At 45.1% G+C, this 15,316-nt stretch overlaps 2 protein-coding genes across 4 annotated transcripts in view; one reads left to right on the top strand and one right to left on the bottom strand.

The window, feature by feature from the left end:
- Positions 1-3,931, top strand: part of galk1 (galactokinase 1) — a 36,536-nt gene extending 32,605 nt beyond the window's left edge. For 2 of the 3 annotated variants that reach the window (XM_078225264.1, XM_078225265.1), the window contains exon 8: positions 1,258-2,569. In XM_078225264.1, the coding sequence (XP_078081390.1) occupies positions 1,258-1,329 (72 nt within the window). In that variant the 3' untranslated portion in view covers positions 1,330-2,569. Of the gene's footprint in view, positions 1-1,257 lie in introns of all 3 variants that reach the window. The other variant, XM_078225263.1, reaches the window with a different exon arrangement.
- Positions 3,932-5,813: 1,882 nt separating this feature from the next.
- The window catches only part of LOC144502025 (integrin beta-4-like), a 59,757-nt gene continuing 50,254 nt past the window's right edge, over positions 5,814-15,316 (bottom strand). Inside the window, exons 10-13 of the mRNA XM_078226039.1 lie at positions 14,950-15,105; positions 12,169-12,333; positions 8,734-8,850; positions 5,814-7,637 (exon numbers count right to left, since the gene is read on the bottom strand). Of these exons, the coding sequence (XP_078082165.1) occupies positions 7,513-7,637; positions 8,734-8,850; positions 12,169-12,333; positions 14,950-15,105 (563 nt within the window). The 3' untranslated portion in view covers positions 5,814-7,512. The remainder of the gene's footprint in view (positions 7,638-8,733; positions 8,851-12,168; positions 12,334-14,949; positions 15,106-15,316) is intronic.

Genomic DNA, 15,316 nt, shown 5'->3' with positions numbered 1-15,316 from the left:
CTGGAGTTGACAGAAATGACAGAGGATGATTCTTTGAATGCGGAGGCGGGTGAGGTAAAAGGTGAGGACAAGAGGGGCTCTGTCCTGGTTCTGGGAGGGAGGGGAAGGGGTGAGGGCAAGGTGCGGGGAAGGGGTGAGGGCAGGGTGCGGGAAATGGGTTAGACATGGTTTGCACACGGTTGAGTGCTCTGTCAACCACAGTCTGAAGAATTCTTCGTCGAGGCAAAAGGTAGCTATGCCCAAAGTGCTGTTTTTTAAAGTTTATCTCAGATTTCTGGCATCCGGGATATTTTGCTTTTATTTGAGGCACTTGGTCAGTTTGTCCATTGGTTTCATAGAAACAGAAGATAGGAGCAGGAGGAGGCCACTAGGCTCTTCGAGCCTGCTCCGCCATTCATTACGATCATGGCTGATTGTCCAACGCAATAGCCTAGTCCTGCTTTTTCCCCATAACCTTTGATCCCAAGCCCCCAAGTGCTATATCCAGCAGCCTCTTGAATACATTCAATGTTTTGGCATCAACTACTTCCTGTGGTAATGAATTCCACAGACTCACCACTTTTTGCGTGAAGAAATGTCTCCTCACCTCTATCCTAAATGGTCTACCCTGAATCCTCAGACTGTGACCTCTGGTTCTGGACTCCCCCACCATCCGGAACAGCCTCCCTGCATCTGCCCTGTCTAGTCCTGTCTCATAGGTGCCTCCCCAAAATGAGATAATGCTTCATTAATCTTTTCTCTTGTCTTTCTAACCACCCTGGGACATGATTAATCCATTCTGGGGGTCTTTACTAACTTGAACTCCAATTTGAGACACTCTTTCATGTCAGAGTCCTGGAGTGCAATCATTGAATGGTGTATTATCGATCTGCTCTGGCTAACATTTTAACCACCGTCTGCTCTTGTTGTCCTGTTTGATCTTAAACAAGACCCTTGGGGTTTTTTTGTCTAGCTCTTCTCCATTTACTGATCCTACAGTATTAGAAGAGATTTTGTATCTGTATGTCTCTCTCCTTGAGTCTCTTTTTGCCTCCAGTCTCCCCCTCATTTTTGTTCGATCTAATCTTATTCTTGGCCCTCTGGTTTCCACTTCTGACAACAAATACTAATAAAAAGCACTATGGCTTCTGCTTGTTTCCAGTCAAGTGGGGTGCATTGAGGCAGAGCTCTTTAACCCTTTAGCTTATTCGATGCAAATATCGACTTTCTAACCCGAAAGTTCTTTGTAGAACATGAACTGCCATCTTTCATTAACAGGACAAGTACAGTGGAACCGCGACCTTCTATATCACTAAACCATCCAAGGGTGCCCACGTACTGAAACTGTGAGGACAGATTCTCACCATTCACCATCTCATCACAGACACTTGCCAACTTCTGCCAAGGGAGCCATTTAATATTCAACAAAGCAACTCTCGCCTCATCCCTGCTTCTGAAAGAAAAATACTCAGCAACATGAGAGAGAACACGTTCCTCGGAGAAATGGCTTGTCAATATCTGACGTGCGCTGAGTGAAAAGAACTGAAACTATTCATTCCTCGATCCATTGTAACTCATTGTTCAGGATAGACAGCTGGACCACAGAGCCCAATGCAACCATACTATAACTAATGTACAGGAGTAACCAGTCTTTAACCGAGGCCCTCCATTTTATACTGTGTATTAAACTTTAGAACCAAGGTGGGAAAATGGAGCTGAGATACAGATGAACCATGATCTAATTGAATTCTGGGACAGGCATGAGCAGCTGAATGTTCTGCTCCTGTTCCAATGTTCCTAACATTTTGTACGAGTTGATATTTCACAGTGCCTAATCCTAACATCGCTGCGTGCAACAGCCTTTTGTGGGTGGGTTAAATGGGCTTTCTGTTTTGTGTTCTTGGAGAAATTAACTTTTGACTGGCATATGGGCTCACAGGCATCAGAACCTCTCCCTCTCCTATAATCTTATCCCTATGGCCATTCTTTCTGGGTGAGCTTAAAAGAAAGTTTATTTATTAGTCACAAGTCGGCTTACATTAACACTGCAATGAAGTTAATGTGAAAATCCCCTAGTCGCTACACTCTGGTGCCTGTTTGGGTACATTGAGAGAGAATTTAGCATGGCCAATGCACCTAATCAGCACAGTCTTTGGACTGTGGGAGGAAACCCACGCAGACACGGGGAGAACGTGCAGACTCCACACAGACAGTCACCCAAACGGGAATCGAACCTGGGTCCCTGGCGCTGTGAGGCAGCAGTGCTAACCGCTGTGCCACCATGCTGCCCCACTGTGAGACTGTGAGCATTGGCAAGTTAATACCGCACAGGACATTGCTTGATGCCTGCGCATGCAGGTTCTACCAGAGCTCACTGTGGTGAGATTGGGCTCCGAGTCTAGGACTCTGAGTAGTTTAGTATCACACCGGGCCATGCATTTACCTACTGAGGGAACCAAACAGGACTTGAAACAAGAGATGGTTGTGCGAACCATGGATGTATGCAAACTGTTGCTTGTTGGTACCTGGTACTATTTGTCACAAGTTTTTTTCTGTTACTTTTCAATAAAGTTTGGGGTACGTTTTATGCAACATCGCAGTCAGCAATTGTCCGAGATATCCATCAGTCCGGAACAGCCATGAATCTAATTTTAACTTTATGCCCCACTTTGTCTTGACTCCTCCAGCAAAGCAAATAGTTGGTCTCTATCTACCCTATCAAATCCTTTAACATCTAAAACACCTCAACTCTTAAAATTTTATACCTTTCACAAAATATTACAATCCGAGTCACATAAAAGAAAAACTGTTATAAATGCTTAGTGCGATAATATGTGGTGGTGGCCAAAGTTAATTGCAGTTGCTGTTTGGGGTTGCTCCCACTGAACTCCTCTTTCCTCAGCTGCTGCTGTTTCTCTCATTGTGTCTGAAAACTTTGCTGATGGACAATCAATTGAAGCATTATTGCTGCTGCTAATATCTTGTTGACACTGATAGTGAAACAGTCACAGGTCTGTTTGTCATTTCAACCACAATAATCCCGTTCCTGCTGTTGAGTTGGGGAATACCAGCAATTTGATTGTCGGGAATGCATACTTTGTCACTTTTTTATTGAAACCATCTACTGTGATGGGATTCGAGCCAGGGATCTAGACCACTGGGACACAGGAGGGAGCTAGGTATACATATCTATAGGTATATACATGTCACTTTATAGGCCAGCCTCCATTGGGCTCCTCAAGGCGAGGGAGATAGTGCTGATGTACGGAACACTTTCTCAATAGAGACATGTTTTAGTATTAAGCTCAGATAGAACAGGAGTTAGGTGCAGAATAAAACTCTCTGCGCCAGCACTATACATTGGGGATAATTGTCCAATTGGCAGGGGAGTTCCATATTTTCAGACTTTAAATTAATGCTGCAAAAATTGTGCATGTGTCAATTCCTGATTTTTGTGCTGATGGGTCAAGGTTGATAAATATCAAAAAGACCATTTATCATGTTAATCTTAGCCTCACAACAAATAAAGACTTGGATTTATAATAGCACATTTCAAAGCACTTCATAACTCAGTACATGGTTGAAGGGTAGTTAGTGTTTTACTGTAGGAAACATGGTAGTCAGTTTCCAAAACAGTGTACTGCTTGAGACTTATTGGGTGCCAGGAACAGTTATGCATGTACAAAGAGCTTGCACTGTATTTGCTGTGGTATATGTGTTTCTTCACACCATTTGGTGCCTTAGAAATAGGTGCAGTTCAATTGAATTTCTATGTCTCTGTCTTTTAGCATTGCAGAATTTAAGCCTTAATACTTTGTTTTAGAGATTGCCTATTGTGAGTTTAGAATCACCAGCATGTGGGAGTGCTCGAGTGATTGAAGGGAGAAATTAAGCTGTATCTAATTTGTGCATTAAAGACTAATAGTGACTTAGTGCACTATAGTGCACAATTAATTCTTGTTTTTATGGACAATAATCAAGATTTATTAACTGCACTGCATTCAGTTATACTTTGCTAATATAGTTCAGAGAATCATAGGATGGTTACAGTACAGAAAGAGGTTATTAGGCTCATTGCATCTACATTGACTCTCTGCAAGAGAAACTCGTCAAGCCCCACTCCCCTAGCCTTGGAAATATTTTCTCTTCAGCTCCTTCCACACCACCACTGAAGCAATATTTGTATTGCAGATCATCGATTTTAGGCATTTGTTGAGGCTCGCATATCAGCCATGAACCTAAAGAGAAATCTCCTGCTCTTCTACAAAATGCAGTAAGAGTTTTAATAACACCAGGTTAAAGTCCTGTCAAGTTAAAGTTGGACTTTAACCTGGTGTTATTAAAACTCTTACTGTGTTTACCCCAGTCCAATGCCAGCATCTCCACATCATTTCTACAAAATGACCATAGGATTTTTTGCATCTACCTGAGGACAGACAGGATCTCTGATAGACAATCTCTATCAGGAATGCCCTGGAGAGTCAGCCTGGACCTCCTGCCCATGGAATGGGACTTTGAGTCAGAAGTTGTGTGTTCAAAGGCAAGTTTACTAACCGCTGAGTGACAGCAGGCACCTGTTGGAAGAAAGAAGTGGCTGAAAAGGCTGGTAGCTGAGACTGAAGCAATTATCTTCAGTCCCTGCTACAAACCCCATCCCCTGGCACTGACTCCATCTGCCTGAGGCTTAACCTGTTTGCAATCTTGGTATCATATTTGATCCTGTGATGACCATTGGATCACACAACCATGCCATAAGACCACCTATTTCCCTGCTCATGCCAAATCCCATCATCTCTCCGATCATTGTTTATGTTTCAATTCCCATCCTTGTTTTCAAATCCCTCTATGGCCTTGTCCCCCTCCCTACCTCTCTAATCTCCTCTTGTTCCACGGCCAGCATCCCCTCCAAGCTGTGCAGGTGCATGGCCTTGCAAGGGGTAAACTGGCCATGCACAAACAGCAGTTCCTTTAAGATAAACATATGAATGGCCACATGTTAATCTTAAAGGGACTGTGCAGTGAAACAAATGGGGAGCATACAGCAAAGGGGAATTAGAGGGAACATTTCCCACAACTCTCCAACATAGCTGTTCCTGTAATTCCGGTCTCGAGCATCTTATTAATCGCTTCACCGTTGTTGGCCATACCTTCAGCTGTTTAGGTCCTGAGCTCTGGAATTGCCTTCCTAAACCTCTCAACCTCTCTTTTTTTCATTTAAAATGCTCCATTGTGCCCATCTTTCAGAGCGCTTTTACCCATCTGCCTTAAAATTGCCTTATATGGTGTCAAATTGTGTTCATATCAAATGCTTTGGGATGTTTAATTTTATTAAAGGTGTATAAAGTCAAAAATGTTGTAATTTATCTTAAGTGCCGATTTTACATTAACGTATGCACTTGGCAATTGAGGACATCCTACATCCCTGCTAAAGCTCTACATAAACACAAGTTCTTCAGTTTTGTCAGGTAAGTGAGTCAAAGGCTTGTGGAGCTAAATTCATTTGATGGAGTTGAGCTGCAGACCAACCATGATTTAATTAAATGGTGGAGCAAGATTACGGGGCTGAGTTCTCATAGAAACTCCAGTACCTCTGTTTATCCTGTAAATATTCGTGCAGCTCATAGGAAGTGTAACATTGCCATATTGGAACACTTTCTACCCTTTTGGAGAGAGTTCCAGAGAAGCAGATGTATGAGAAGCTTTGCTGCTGATATTCAGGTTGGATCTGTTGAATTGCTAGTGTGCTGGGTTTAACAGCAATTCCTGTTTGTTTTCGAAAACAAAAAACCCTGTGATGCAGGAAAAGTTGTGCAGAAAAATAGAAATAATTGAGACCAGTCTATTTGAGAGTAATATATTAAGTACAGAAGAACCATTTCATTACATGTACAAAAACCCATACCAGTGTTTTCAGGGAGGGGTACATTGGCCAAGCCTCATGCAGAACAATCTAAGACCATTTCCAACCTCAGTTTTTCCATTTTCATTTAATTTTGCGTCAGCCCTCTTTGGACAGTGCTGACTCTTGGCTGAAGTACAGTTCTACTGGTGGCTGGTACTCAAGGGTGCATTGGCCCAAGTGATCTGTCTCGTCGTTTCCTGGAATCTGCAGTATACACGGGATAGCACACAGCAGCAGAGTCACCAGCTGATCCCTCCCTTGCCCCAATGTACAGACTGTAGCTCCCACTCTCAGCAGGGCTGCCTCAGCTGAGATTGATTGGGAATTAAATCTGGGCTCTGTACAACACAACCTTAACTAAATGAGATAACTCTCCACCAGTGGGACACTTAAACCGATAGCTATGGCATTTGGATAGTGTACAGTATTACTGTAGGAAGATTCCAAAAATATAACCTCAAAATTAAAATATAAATACATGTTTAGTATCTAAAATAAAATTAAGAGCTACTGTGGTATTTTGGTCGCATGGGTTTAAAAGATTGCAAAGTAGTTGAGAGGCAGTGCAGTAGATTCAGTATGTTTCTATCCAATATGGAGGATACAAGAAGCAGGAGATGCAGTTCAGCACCTGAGTGAGCAGGTAAGATACCAAAACTGGAAGAGGTTTTCTTGGTCAAGAAGCTCAATCACTACAGGTGCAGCACATACTGAGTAAATTCCTAAAACCCAAACCTTCACTCACTTTGTGAATCCTGATGCATAGGACAAGTGTCTTTGCGGTAATTGGAGTTACTGGAGCTGACTCTGGACACATCCAGAGTTTACCAGTGATGAACGGGATGTGTCAGCAGTGTTTGTCAAGATTTATGTAAATGAAATGAAAACAACGGAGAAACATGGGGGCGCATACAGGTTGAACAAGTGTTGCCCTCATAACCAGAGGGCACTGAGTTACATCTAGAGAATGCAGGAAATCACACCTTTTAGATCACTGTTGCTGTAAAACATATAGACCCTAGGATTGCTCTCACCCACAGAGCAGAATTACTCATCACAACTTGAATCGAATATGCATTGAAAATTTTCTATACATTCTATAAGAATTATTTGCTTATACCAGGATGGAAAAATAAGTACAATGAATGTTTGTGTTGGATACCTGTGATCCAAAGTGTGAAACAAGTGGTGTAATGGCCAAGGGAGGTTTCTGCTGGTGATGACAAACCCCCCGCTCTGAGTAACTATAGAAAGAGTGGACAAAGAATACAAGAATTTCCCATGTTCTTGTTTGCATTCTGGGGAGAACAGCGTTCAGGACAAATCAAATGATTTGAGAGAGAACTAAAGTTTAGGCACAACATTTGGACAGATTTCAAGATAAGGTGGATGCAGAGTCTCTGTTGATTGAAGCTCTTCAACACACCAGGAAACACAGCGACATTGTAACAATGCTTAGCAATGCCAACCCAATGTACAAACAGGAGCAAGTAGCCTTTAAGATGGGCAGGTACAAAGGCTTTATACAAGCTAAGAGGCAGACAGATTGGGGCTGCTTCAAAGGTCACACTCATTGTTGAACAACACAAGTCAGTGTTGAGAACAGAACTTGGCGGGAGCTGCTCCGTGGATCAGGCCTCATAGAACTTCCTCTCCATCTGTTTGGTGATTGTTGAGCCTGTCATCATTGTTCGAGTGATCTGTTGAGTGACTGACGTTCCACCTTCCATTCGTTGTGTCATGACCGTCATTCCCTCTGGAACCAAACCCAATTAATTAGCATTTCTGAGCATAGCTGGAGACTAGATATTCAATATCAGTAAAGTGACTGAGCAGAGGAAAAGGGAACTGCATGGGCCAGAGTATTACCCAGTTTGGTATCACTCCTGGTTTGGTACCACACTCAGCAGGGTACTATTCCCAGCTCGGTACCACACCCAGCAGGGTATTGTTCCCAGCTCGGTACCACACGCAGCAGGGTACTATTCCCAGCTCGGTACCACACCCAGCAGGGTACTATTCCCAGCTCAGTACTACACCCAGCAGGGTATCATTTCCATCTCTGTACCACACCCAGCAGGGTATTGTTCCCAGCTCGGTACCACACCCAGCAGGGTATTGTTCCCAGCTCGGTACCATACCCAGCAGGGTATCATTTCCATCTCTGTACCACACCCAGCAGGGTACTATTCCCAGCTCAGTACCACACCCAGCAGGGTATCATTTCCATCTCTGTACCACACCCAGCAGGGTATTGTTCCCAGCTCGGTACCACACCCAGCAGGGTATTGTTCCCAGCTCGGTACCACACGCAGCAGGGTACTATTCCCAGCTCGGTACCACACCCAGCAGGGTATCATTTCCATCTCTGTACCACACCCAGCAGGGTATTGTTCCCAGCTCAGTACCACACCCAGCAGGGTATCATTTCCATCTCTGTACCACACCCAGCAGGGTATTGTTCCCAGCTCAGTACCACACCCAGCAGGGTACTATTCCCAGCTCGGTACCACACCCAGCAGGGTATCATTTCCATCTCTGTACCACACCCAGCAGGGTACTATTCCCAGCTCAGTACCACACCCAGCAGGGTATCATTTCCATCTCTGTACCACACCCAGCAGGGTATTGTTCCCAGCTCAATACCACACCCAGCAGGGTATCATTTCCATCTCTGTACCACACCCAGCAGGATATTGTTCCCAGCTCTGTATTGCTCGGCTTAGTACCAGGCTGAGCGTCGCAGCGGATCGTGTACTGCCGCGGACCAGGTGCTTTTATTCACTTGGCCCAGCAGAGAATTTGGTTTTGGTAATGTTTGGGTGATTACAATAAATGTGGTTAGGACGTACCTGAGAACATGGGGTCAATGGCAGTATCCAGCAAGCTAGTTTGTGTGTTCATGTTTCCAGGTATTGTATACCCCTCGTGTCTCATTACCATCTGCTTACTGTACTCGGAGAAGTTTGCTAGGGAACAAGGAGGAGAACATGGCCATTACAACATGAGGCAAGAGCACTGCAAACCATCAATATCCTTCATAGTGCTCTGCATAATCAACTGTTTAAATTCATTCACGGGACGTGGGCTTCGCTGGCTGGGCCAGCATTCATTCCGCACCAACTATTCACCATTTCCCTTCCCTCACTATTTTTCTTCTCATATCCCTCAATCCCACCAATTACCTCTTGACAATACATAAACTGTCCAGTACATTGTTCTCACCTGATAGCTTAAACTTACTTTGGGTGAAAAGTGTTTCCCACAATTCCCCATTTGACACCCTATTTTCCAATTTTTAATCATCATCTCTATCATTTCAATAACTTTATTGTCTCAAGAACTGAACACAGCACAAAGCCTCCAATGTTGTGTGCCTGTATGGGAGTGTAAGAAAACCCACTTAACATTGTTTCATTTTGACAAAGTTTATTCTGTAGCTGTTTTTCTGATTCGCATAGCTGTATTTGCTTTATCATCATTCGCACTCTGGGCCCTGCCTCCCCCTGCCGCACTCTGGGCCCCGCCTCCCCCTGCCGCACTCTGGGCCCCGCCTCCCCCTGCCGCACTCTGGGCCCCGCCTCCCCCTGCCGCACTCTGGGCCCCGCCTCCCCCTGCCGCACTCTGGGCCCCGCCTCCCCCTGCCGCACTCTGGGCCCCGCCTCCCCCTGCCGCACTCTGGGCCCCGCCTCCCCCTGCCGCACTCTGGGCCCCGCCTCCCCCTGCCGCACTCTGGGCCCCGCCTCCCCCTGCCGCACTCTGGGCCCCGCCTCCCCCTGCCGCACTCTGGGCCCCGCCTCCCCCTGCCGCACTCTGGCTCAGCCGCAGCCATGTTCTGATGGCAGAGCTGCCACTGCTATCAGCAGAGGCCAAGGCTGTAGGGAAAGAGCGAAGCCTGAGATTCAGGAACAGGATTGCAGGGCTCTTACTCAAACCACACCCCTGCCCCCTCTTTCCCAACCATCCCTTGTGCACCCTCCAGCTCAATCAGTGGCCCAAACCAGAGGCATAGCCCCCTGTAGACTGTCAGGAAAGCGTCCAGGCTCCCTGCGCAGGTGCAATTTTGGACTGGTAGTTGGCCAGTGTAAAAATAGAGAATGACAGAGGCGGACCAGGACAGGTTGTTCGTGATCTGGACACCTAAAAACTTGAAGCTCTCGACCCTTTGTACTTCGTCCCGTTGATGTAGACAGGGGCATGTTCTCCTTTACACTTCCTGAAGTCGATGATAATCTCCTTCGTTTTGTTGACATTGAAGACTAAGGAAATTTGGCATGTCAGCTATGACTCTCACCAATTTTAGATTCTTTCTAGTTGTATCACAGCTTTGTATGGCTCCTGCTCTGCCCAAGACCACAAGAAACTACAAAAGGTCGTGATTGTAGCCTAATCCATCACGTAAACCAGTCTCACATCCATTGACGGTAGCACAGTGGTTAGCACTGCTGCTTCACAGCACCAGGGACCCGAGATCGATTCCCAGCTTGGGTCAGTGTGTGGAGTTTGCACGTTCTCCCTGTGTCTGCATGGGTTTCCTCCGGGTGCTCCAGTACCCTCCCACATTCTGAAAGGCGTGCTGGTTAGGTGCATTGACCTGAACAGGTGCCGGACTATGGCGACTAGGGGAATTCCACAGTAACTTCATTGCAGTGTTAATGTAGGCCTTACTTATGACTAATAAATAAAGAAATTGACTCTGTCTACACTTCCCACTGCCTCGGCAAAGCAGCCAGCATAATTAAGGACCCCACACACCCTGGACATTCTCTCTTCCACCTTTTCCCCGTCAGGAAAAAGATACAAAAGTCTGAGGTCACGTACCAACCGACTCAAGGACAGCTTCTTCCCTACTGCCAGACTTTTGAATGGACTTACCTTGCATTAAGTTGCTCTTTCTCTACACCCGAGCTATAACTGTAACACTACATTCTATGGACAGTATGCTTTGTCTGTACAGCATGCAAGAAACAATACTTTTCACTGTATGCTGATACATGTGACAATAGTAAATCAAATTGAAAAAAAAATCAGAGCAGGAAAGTGAAAGCATTTTAAGCTGGGTTTCAGGACTATTGCGGGTGAGACAAGAAGCTGTGCTGTTTGGGGATTGTTTGGATGATTTAGCGTTATGTTAATTTGGATTTATACAGCATTTCTGTTATACTCATAGAAATCATAGAAACCCTACAGTGCAGAAGGAGGCCACCCGGCCCATCGAGTCCGCACCGACCACAATCCCACCCAGGCCCTACCCCCACATATTTACCCGCTAATCCCTCTAACCTACGCATCCCAGGACTCTAAGGGGCAATTTTTAACCTGGCCAATCAACCTAATCCGCACATCTTTGGACTGTGGGAGGAAACCGGAGCACCCGGAGGAAACCCACGCAGACACGAGGAGAATGTGCAAACTCCACACAGACAGTGACCCGAGCCGGGAATCGAACCCGGGACCCTGGAGTTGTGAAGCAGCAGTGCTAACCACTGTGTCACTGTGCCGCCCTCAGTGATACATTTTACTTTGCAAGTTATTCCAGCCAGGCATGTATAGTGTTGCACATGTAAGGTACAGTATTGCAACTTTAACATTGGTTTTTCAGGACAAGGAAACTCCAAAGGGACCTAACTCCGGCTTTAACATTAATTCCTATGTTTTTGTTGTCTCACTTCCTGCATCTAGTGGTACACAAGGCAGACTTTCATCTGATTCCATAGTGAGTTTTTTCTGGAACAGGTTGCTAGTCTGTCACCAGAGGTTTATAGCTTGAGGGGCGCCAAGCCGTATCCAGTGTGGCTGACCAGGAGTGTCTACCATTCTTACTGTCAGTCATTGGCACGTGTTGGAAGGATGTTGCAGGTTGATACTCAACCTGTTTGGTCATATTATGATTGCACCTTTTCTGAGCAGTGAGTCCTGGGGTGGGATTCAAACCCAGAGCTTCGAGCTCAGAGGCACGGACGCTACCCACTGTGCCACAAAACCATCTCCATTGAATCCTACAGGAACCCATGTTTCACTTAAAAGTTGTTTCACTTAAATTCCAATTTTCAGGAATGCATCCACAACTTATTGTTTGGAAAGATCAAAGTTAGGAGCGATGGTAAGTAGCTGGATGGGTATGTTGCAATCAAACAGATTGGCTGCCAATCAAACAGATTGGCTGCCCAAAGGCCTTGCTCTTTAAGGCAGTGACAAACAGACCAATTTGGAGTGTTAGGGCGAGTTGTATGTTTGTGATGTTTATCGTTACCAGCTAATCCCTTACTTACTGTGCTGCCTCCTACCTCCATCCTGTGACTCAATGGTGATGATCCCTTCACGCTCTGGACCATAACCTTGTGTTGTCCTTGCTTGAACCTTGAACTTATATGGAATATTTTCACTGAGGTGAGGTACCATCAGAGTCATCTCTGCATCGTCACCCTCCACTTGATAAGTCTTGATGTCATCTGTTGGAGGAATTGAGGTACAGTGTAGGATAAGTTGATGAGGTATTGTTGCTGACTACAGTTTTAGTGATACCTACAGGACCATACTGGAAGGGGTGTGGGAATCACAGGAACAGACTGAGGAGATCACATCGAATAATACCTACAAAAACATACTGGGGTCACAGAGTGATACCCAGAGAAACAGACTTTAGTTTAAAAGCAGATAGTCTTGTGTGACATGGATTGGAAATTGTTACAAGGAAGGAGACAGATTGTAGGGATAAAGGATGCAGACTCTATTGGACAATGTGATAAATGGTGTTCCTCAGGGATCTGTTCTGAGGGATTAGTTTTACATATTTTTTTGGATGAAGGAATATTTAGATATTTGTTTGCTTGCAACGCTAAGTTAGTTGAAACATCACATTGTGTAGATGGAGGCAAAAAATTACAAAAAGAGATAGACAGATTAAGCAAGTGGGCGAAACTATAGGATAGAGTTCCTTATGAGAAGTGTGAGCTCCTCTACTTTGTATCCGTGAAAAACAAGTTGGAATCTTTTCTTAATGGCTAATTACTTGGATAAAGTGGAGGAGCAGAGACTTAGGGTTTTATATAGACAAATCACTAAAAGCCAGTGGACAGGTACAAAACAGGAATGTTGTTTTTCATCTTAAGGGGGTTGAATAACACAGAAGAGGTTATACTGCAGTTACTTAAAGTCTTGGTCAGACCCCATCTGAAGTATTGCAGTGAATTTTGAGCACTGCACCGCAGGAAGAATATACTGGCCTTGGAGGTGATACAACATAGATTCACCAATATTATTCTAGGATGTAATGTATTAAACATGAAGACAATCTGCATTAACTCTATATCCTTGAGTTTCAAAAGTTGAGGGGTTTAAAATGATAAAGGAATTCAACAGGAAAGAACAAGAGAAACTATTTCCTCCTGTAAGGAAGTCTTGAGCATGCTTAAGCTTTAAATTAGAGTTAGACCATTTAGGAATGAAATCAGAAAGTACATCTTCACACAAAGGGTAGTGGACATTTGGAATTTGCTCCCCAAAAGAGTCAGCTGCAGCTTTCAAGCACAAGGTCGATAGATTTTTGTTGGGTGAGTGGGTGAGGTTATCAAGGGATGTGGAGCAAAGGCAGTTGATGGAGTTAAGTTACAGGTCAGCCATGATTGAATATAATGCTGGAGCAAGCCTTCTCCTGAATGGCCTCCTCCTGTTCCTATTCCATTCATCCAACCAGTATCAGAATCCAGGGTGAAAGGGCACTGCTGAACCAAACTGCGATTTAAGATTCACATGAGAGACATCCTGTGACTGTGCAAGACCTCTTCTTACTGACACTGTCAAAGGATGCAGGGTCAAGGAGGGAGCACTTGATTTTGATGGCCTGTGCCATGATGGGGGTGTTTTTATGGCACCCATTTTTACCCCACAGATTGTAAATTATGATATGTCTGGAACCCAACAGCCCCCTTTATAAAGGCAGCTGTGCTTAAATGGAATGAAAAGTAAAACTTAACCCCTCATCTTTTGGGGGTCCTTGCCACATTCCCAGCCTGGTCCCCACTTGACAGTTTGTGAACCACTCTCACCAACTATTTCTCTGCCACTATTACACCAGGGAGCCAATATCACTGGAACCCTTGATGTCCTTCCCTTGCTCCAATAGCATTTTATGGGCTGGGTAAAAGTTTCTCCCTTTAATAGGTCATCACACGCCCTCCTACATTAGGCTGCGTATGACTGCACTTGGCCTTGTTTCCAGACCTCCCAATATGAATAGGCAGCACATTACAGCCAATCATGACCCTTGCTTCATTGTGGCATGGTAACCTTGGAATGGGTCTGTCTGGGAGTCGGTGCAGACTTAATGGGTCGAATGGCCTCTTCTGCATTGTAGGGATTCTATGGGTATAACCATTGACTGAGAAAGCAGTCACTGTGGCATTAAGCACAACCAAACAGTAATACCCCTGACATCCCAGGCACCTGGTGTTGTTAAAATTCTTACTGTGTTTATCCCAGGCACTAATTCAGGCTTTGCTGAAGTAGCCTTGTTTGATACAGTGTGTGTCCACAGTAACGGAGGGTGATGGGGTGGAACCCTGTTGTGCTGCCAGTCTCTTACACAGAACTTACCTTCAGGTTCAAGTCAAAGCTTCTGCTTCTCCACACCGACACAGGAGACACTGCAGTAACACCCCACATACAATGAAGTGCAGTCACTGTTGACATTGGGGTAAATGGAGAACTAAAATTTTGTTCAGTGAAGTTCCACAGGCAACAATCAATGGCTTTATTGTGTTGGGTGATGGAAAAATGTTTGATGGGACACCGGAAAAATTCTCTGCTTTTCTTCAAATGGTGCCACAGAATCTTTTATATCCAGCAGATACGGCCGGCGAAGCTTCAGTCTAATGTGTGACCTGAAGGACAGCCTCCAAAGGTGTTGCACTCGCTCAGTGTTAACCTGGATTTTGGGCTTATATCTGTGCAGTGAATCTTGAACCCGCAACTTACTGACCCAGAGGTGAGAGTGCTACCAACTAAGCTAAACTAGTAATTCCTGCAGGAAGAAATTGGTGGTTATTAAAAATAAGTATGGTGCTTACCTTGCCCATCTAATGGCTCACAGGTCACCAGGTAGCCCATGATATCTCCATTTGGTTTACGGGGTTTCTCCCAGCTTAGTTTGAGCAACTCGGAGTTAATGGCAGTAAACACCAGGGGCCCTGGAGCACTTGGTGTGCTCAGTGTGAAAGGAGAACCTGCAGGATCGAGAACAGGGCATTCAATTCTCCAACAGTGCAGGACTGCACTCACCATCCCATAATAAATAGCCACCACACCCAGATCGAGACTCACTACTTAAGAGCCCAGTAGCACAGCTGAGGAATGCAGAAAGGAGCAGATTCACAGAGAACGTGATCCCCAGAGGAGGGGGAGAAGGGGAGGGTAGGGGAGGAGGGGGAGGAGGGG

This window comes from Mustelus asterias, chromosome 12 (genome assembly GCF_964213995.1).
Source record: "Mustelus asterias chromosome 12, sMusAst1.hap1.1, whole genome shotgun sequence".
In the NCBI taxonomy this organism is placed as follows: Eukaryota; Metazoa; Chordata; class Chondrichthyes; order Carcharhiniformes; family Triakidae; genus Mustelus; species Mustelus asterias.
Note: the sequence above shows the minus strand (reverse complement) of the source record. Positions and strands in the feature narration are given on the sequence as shown.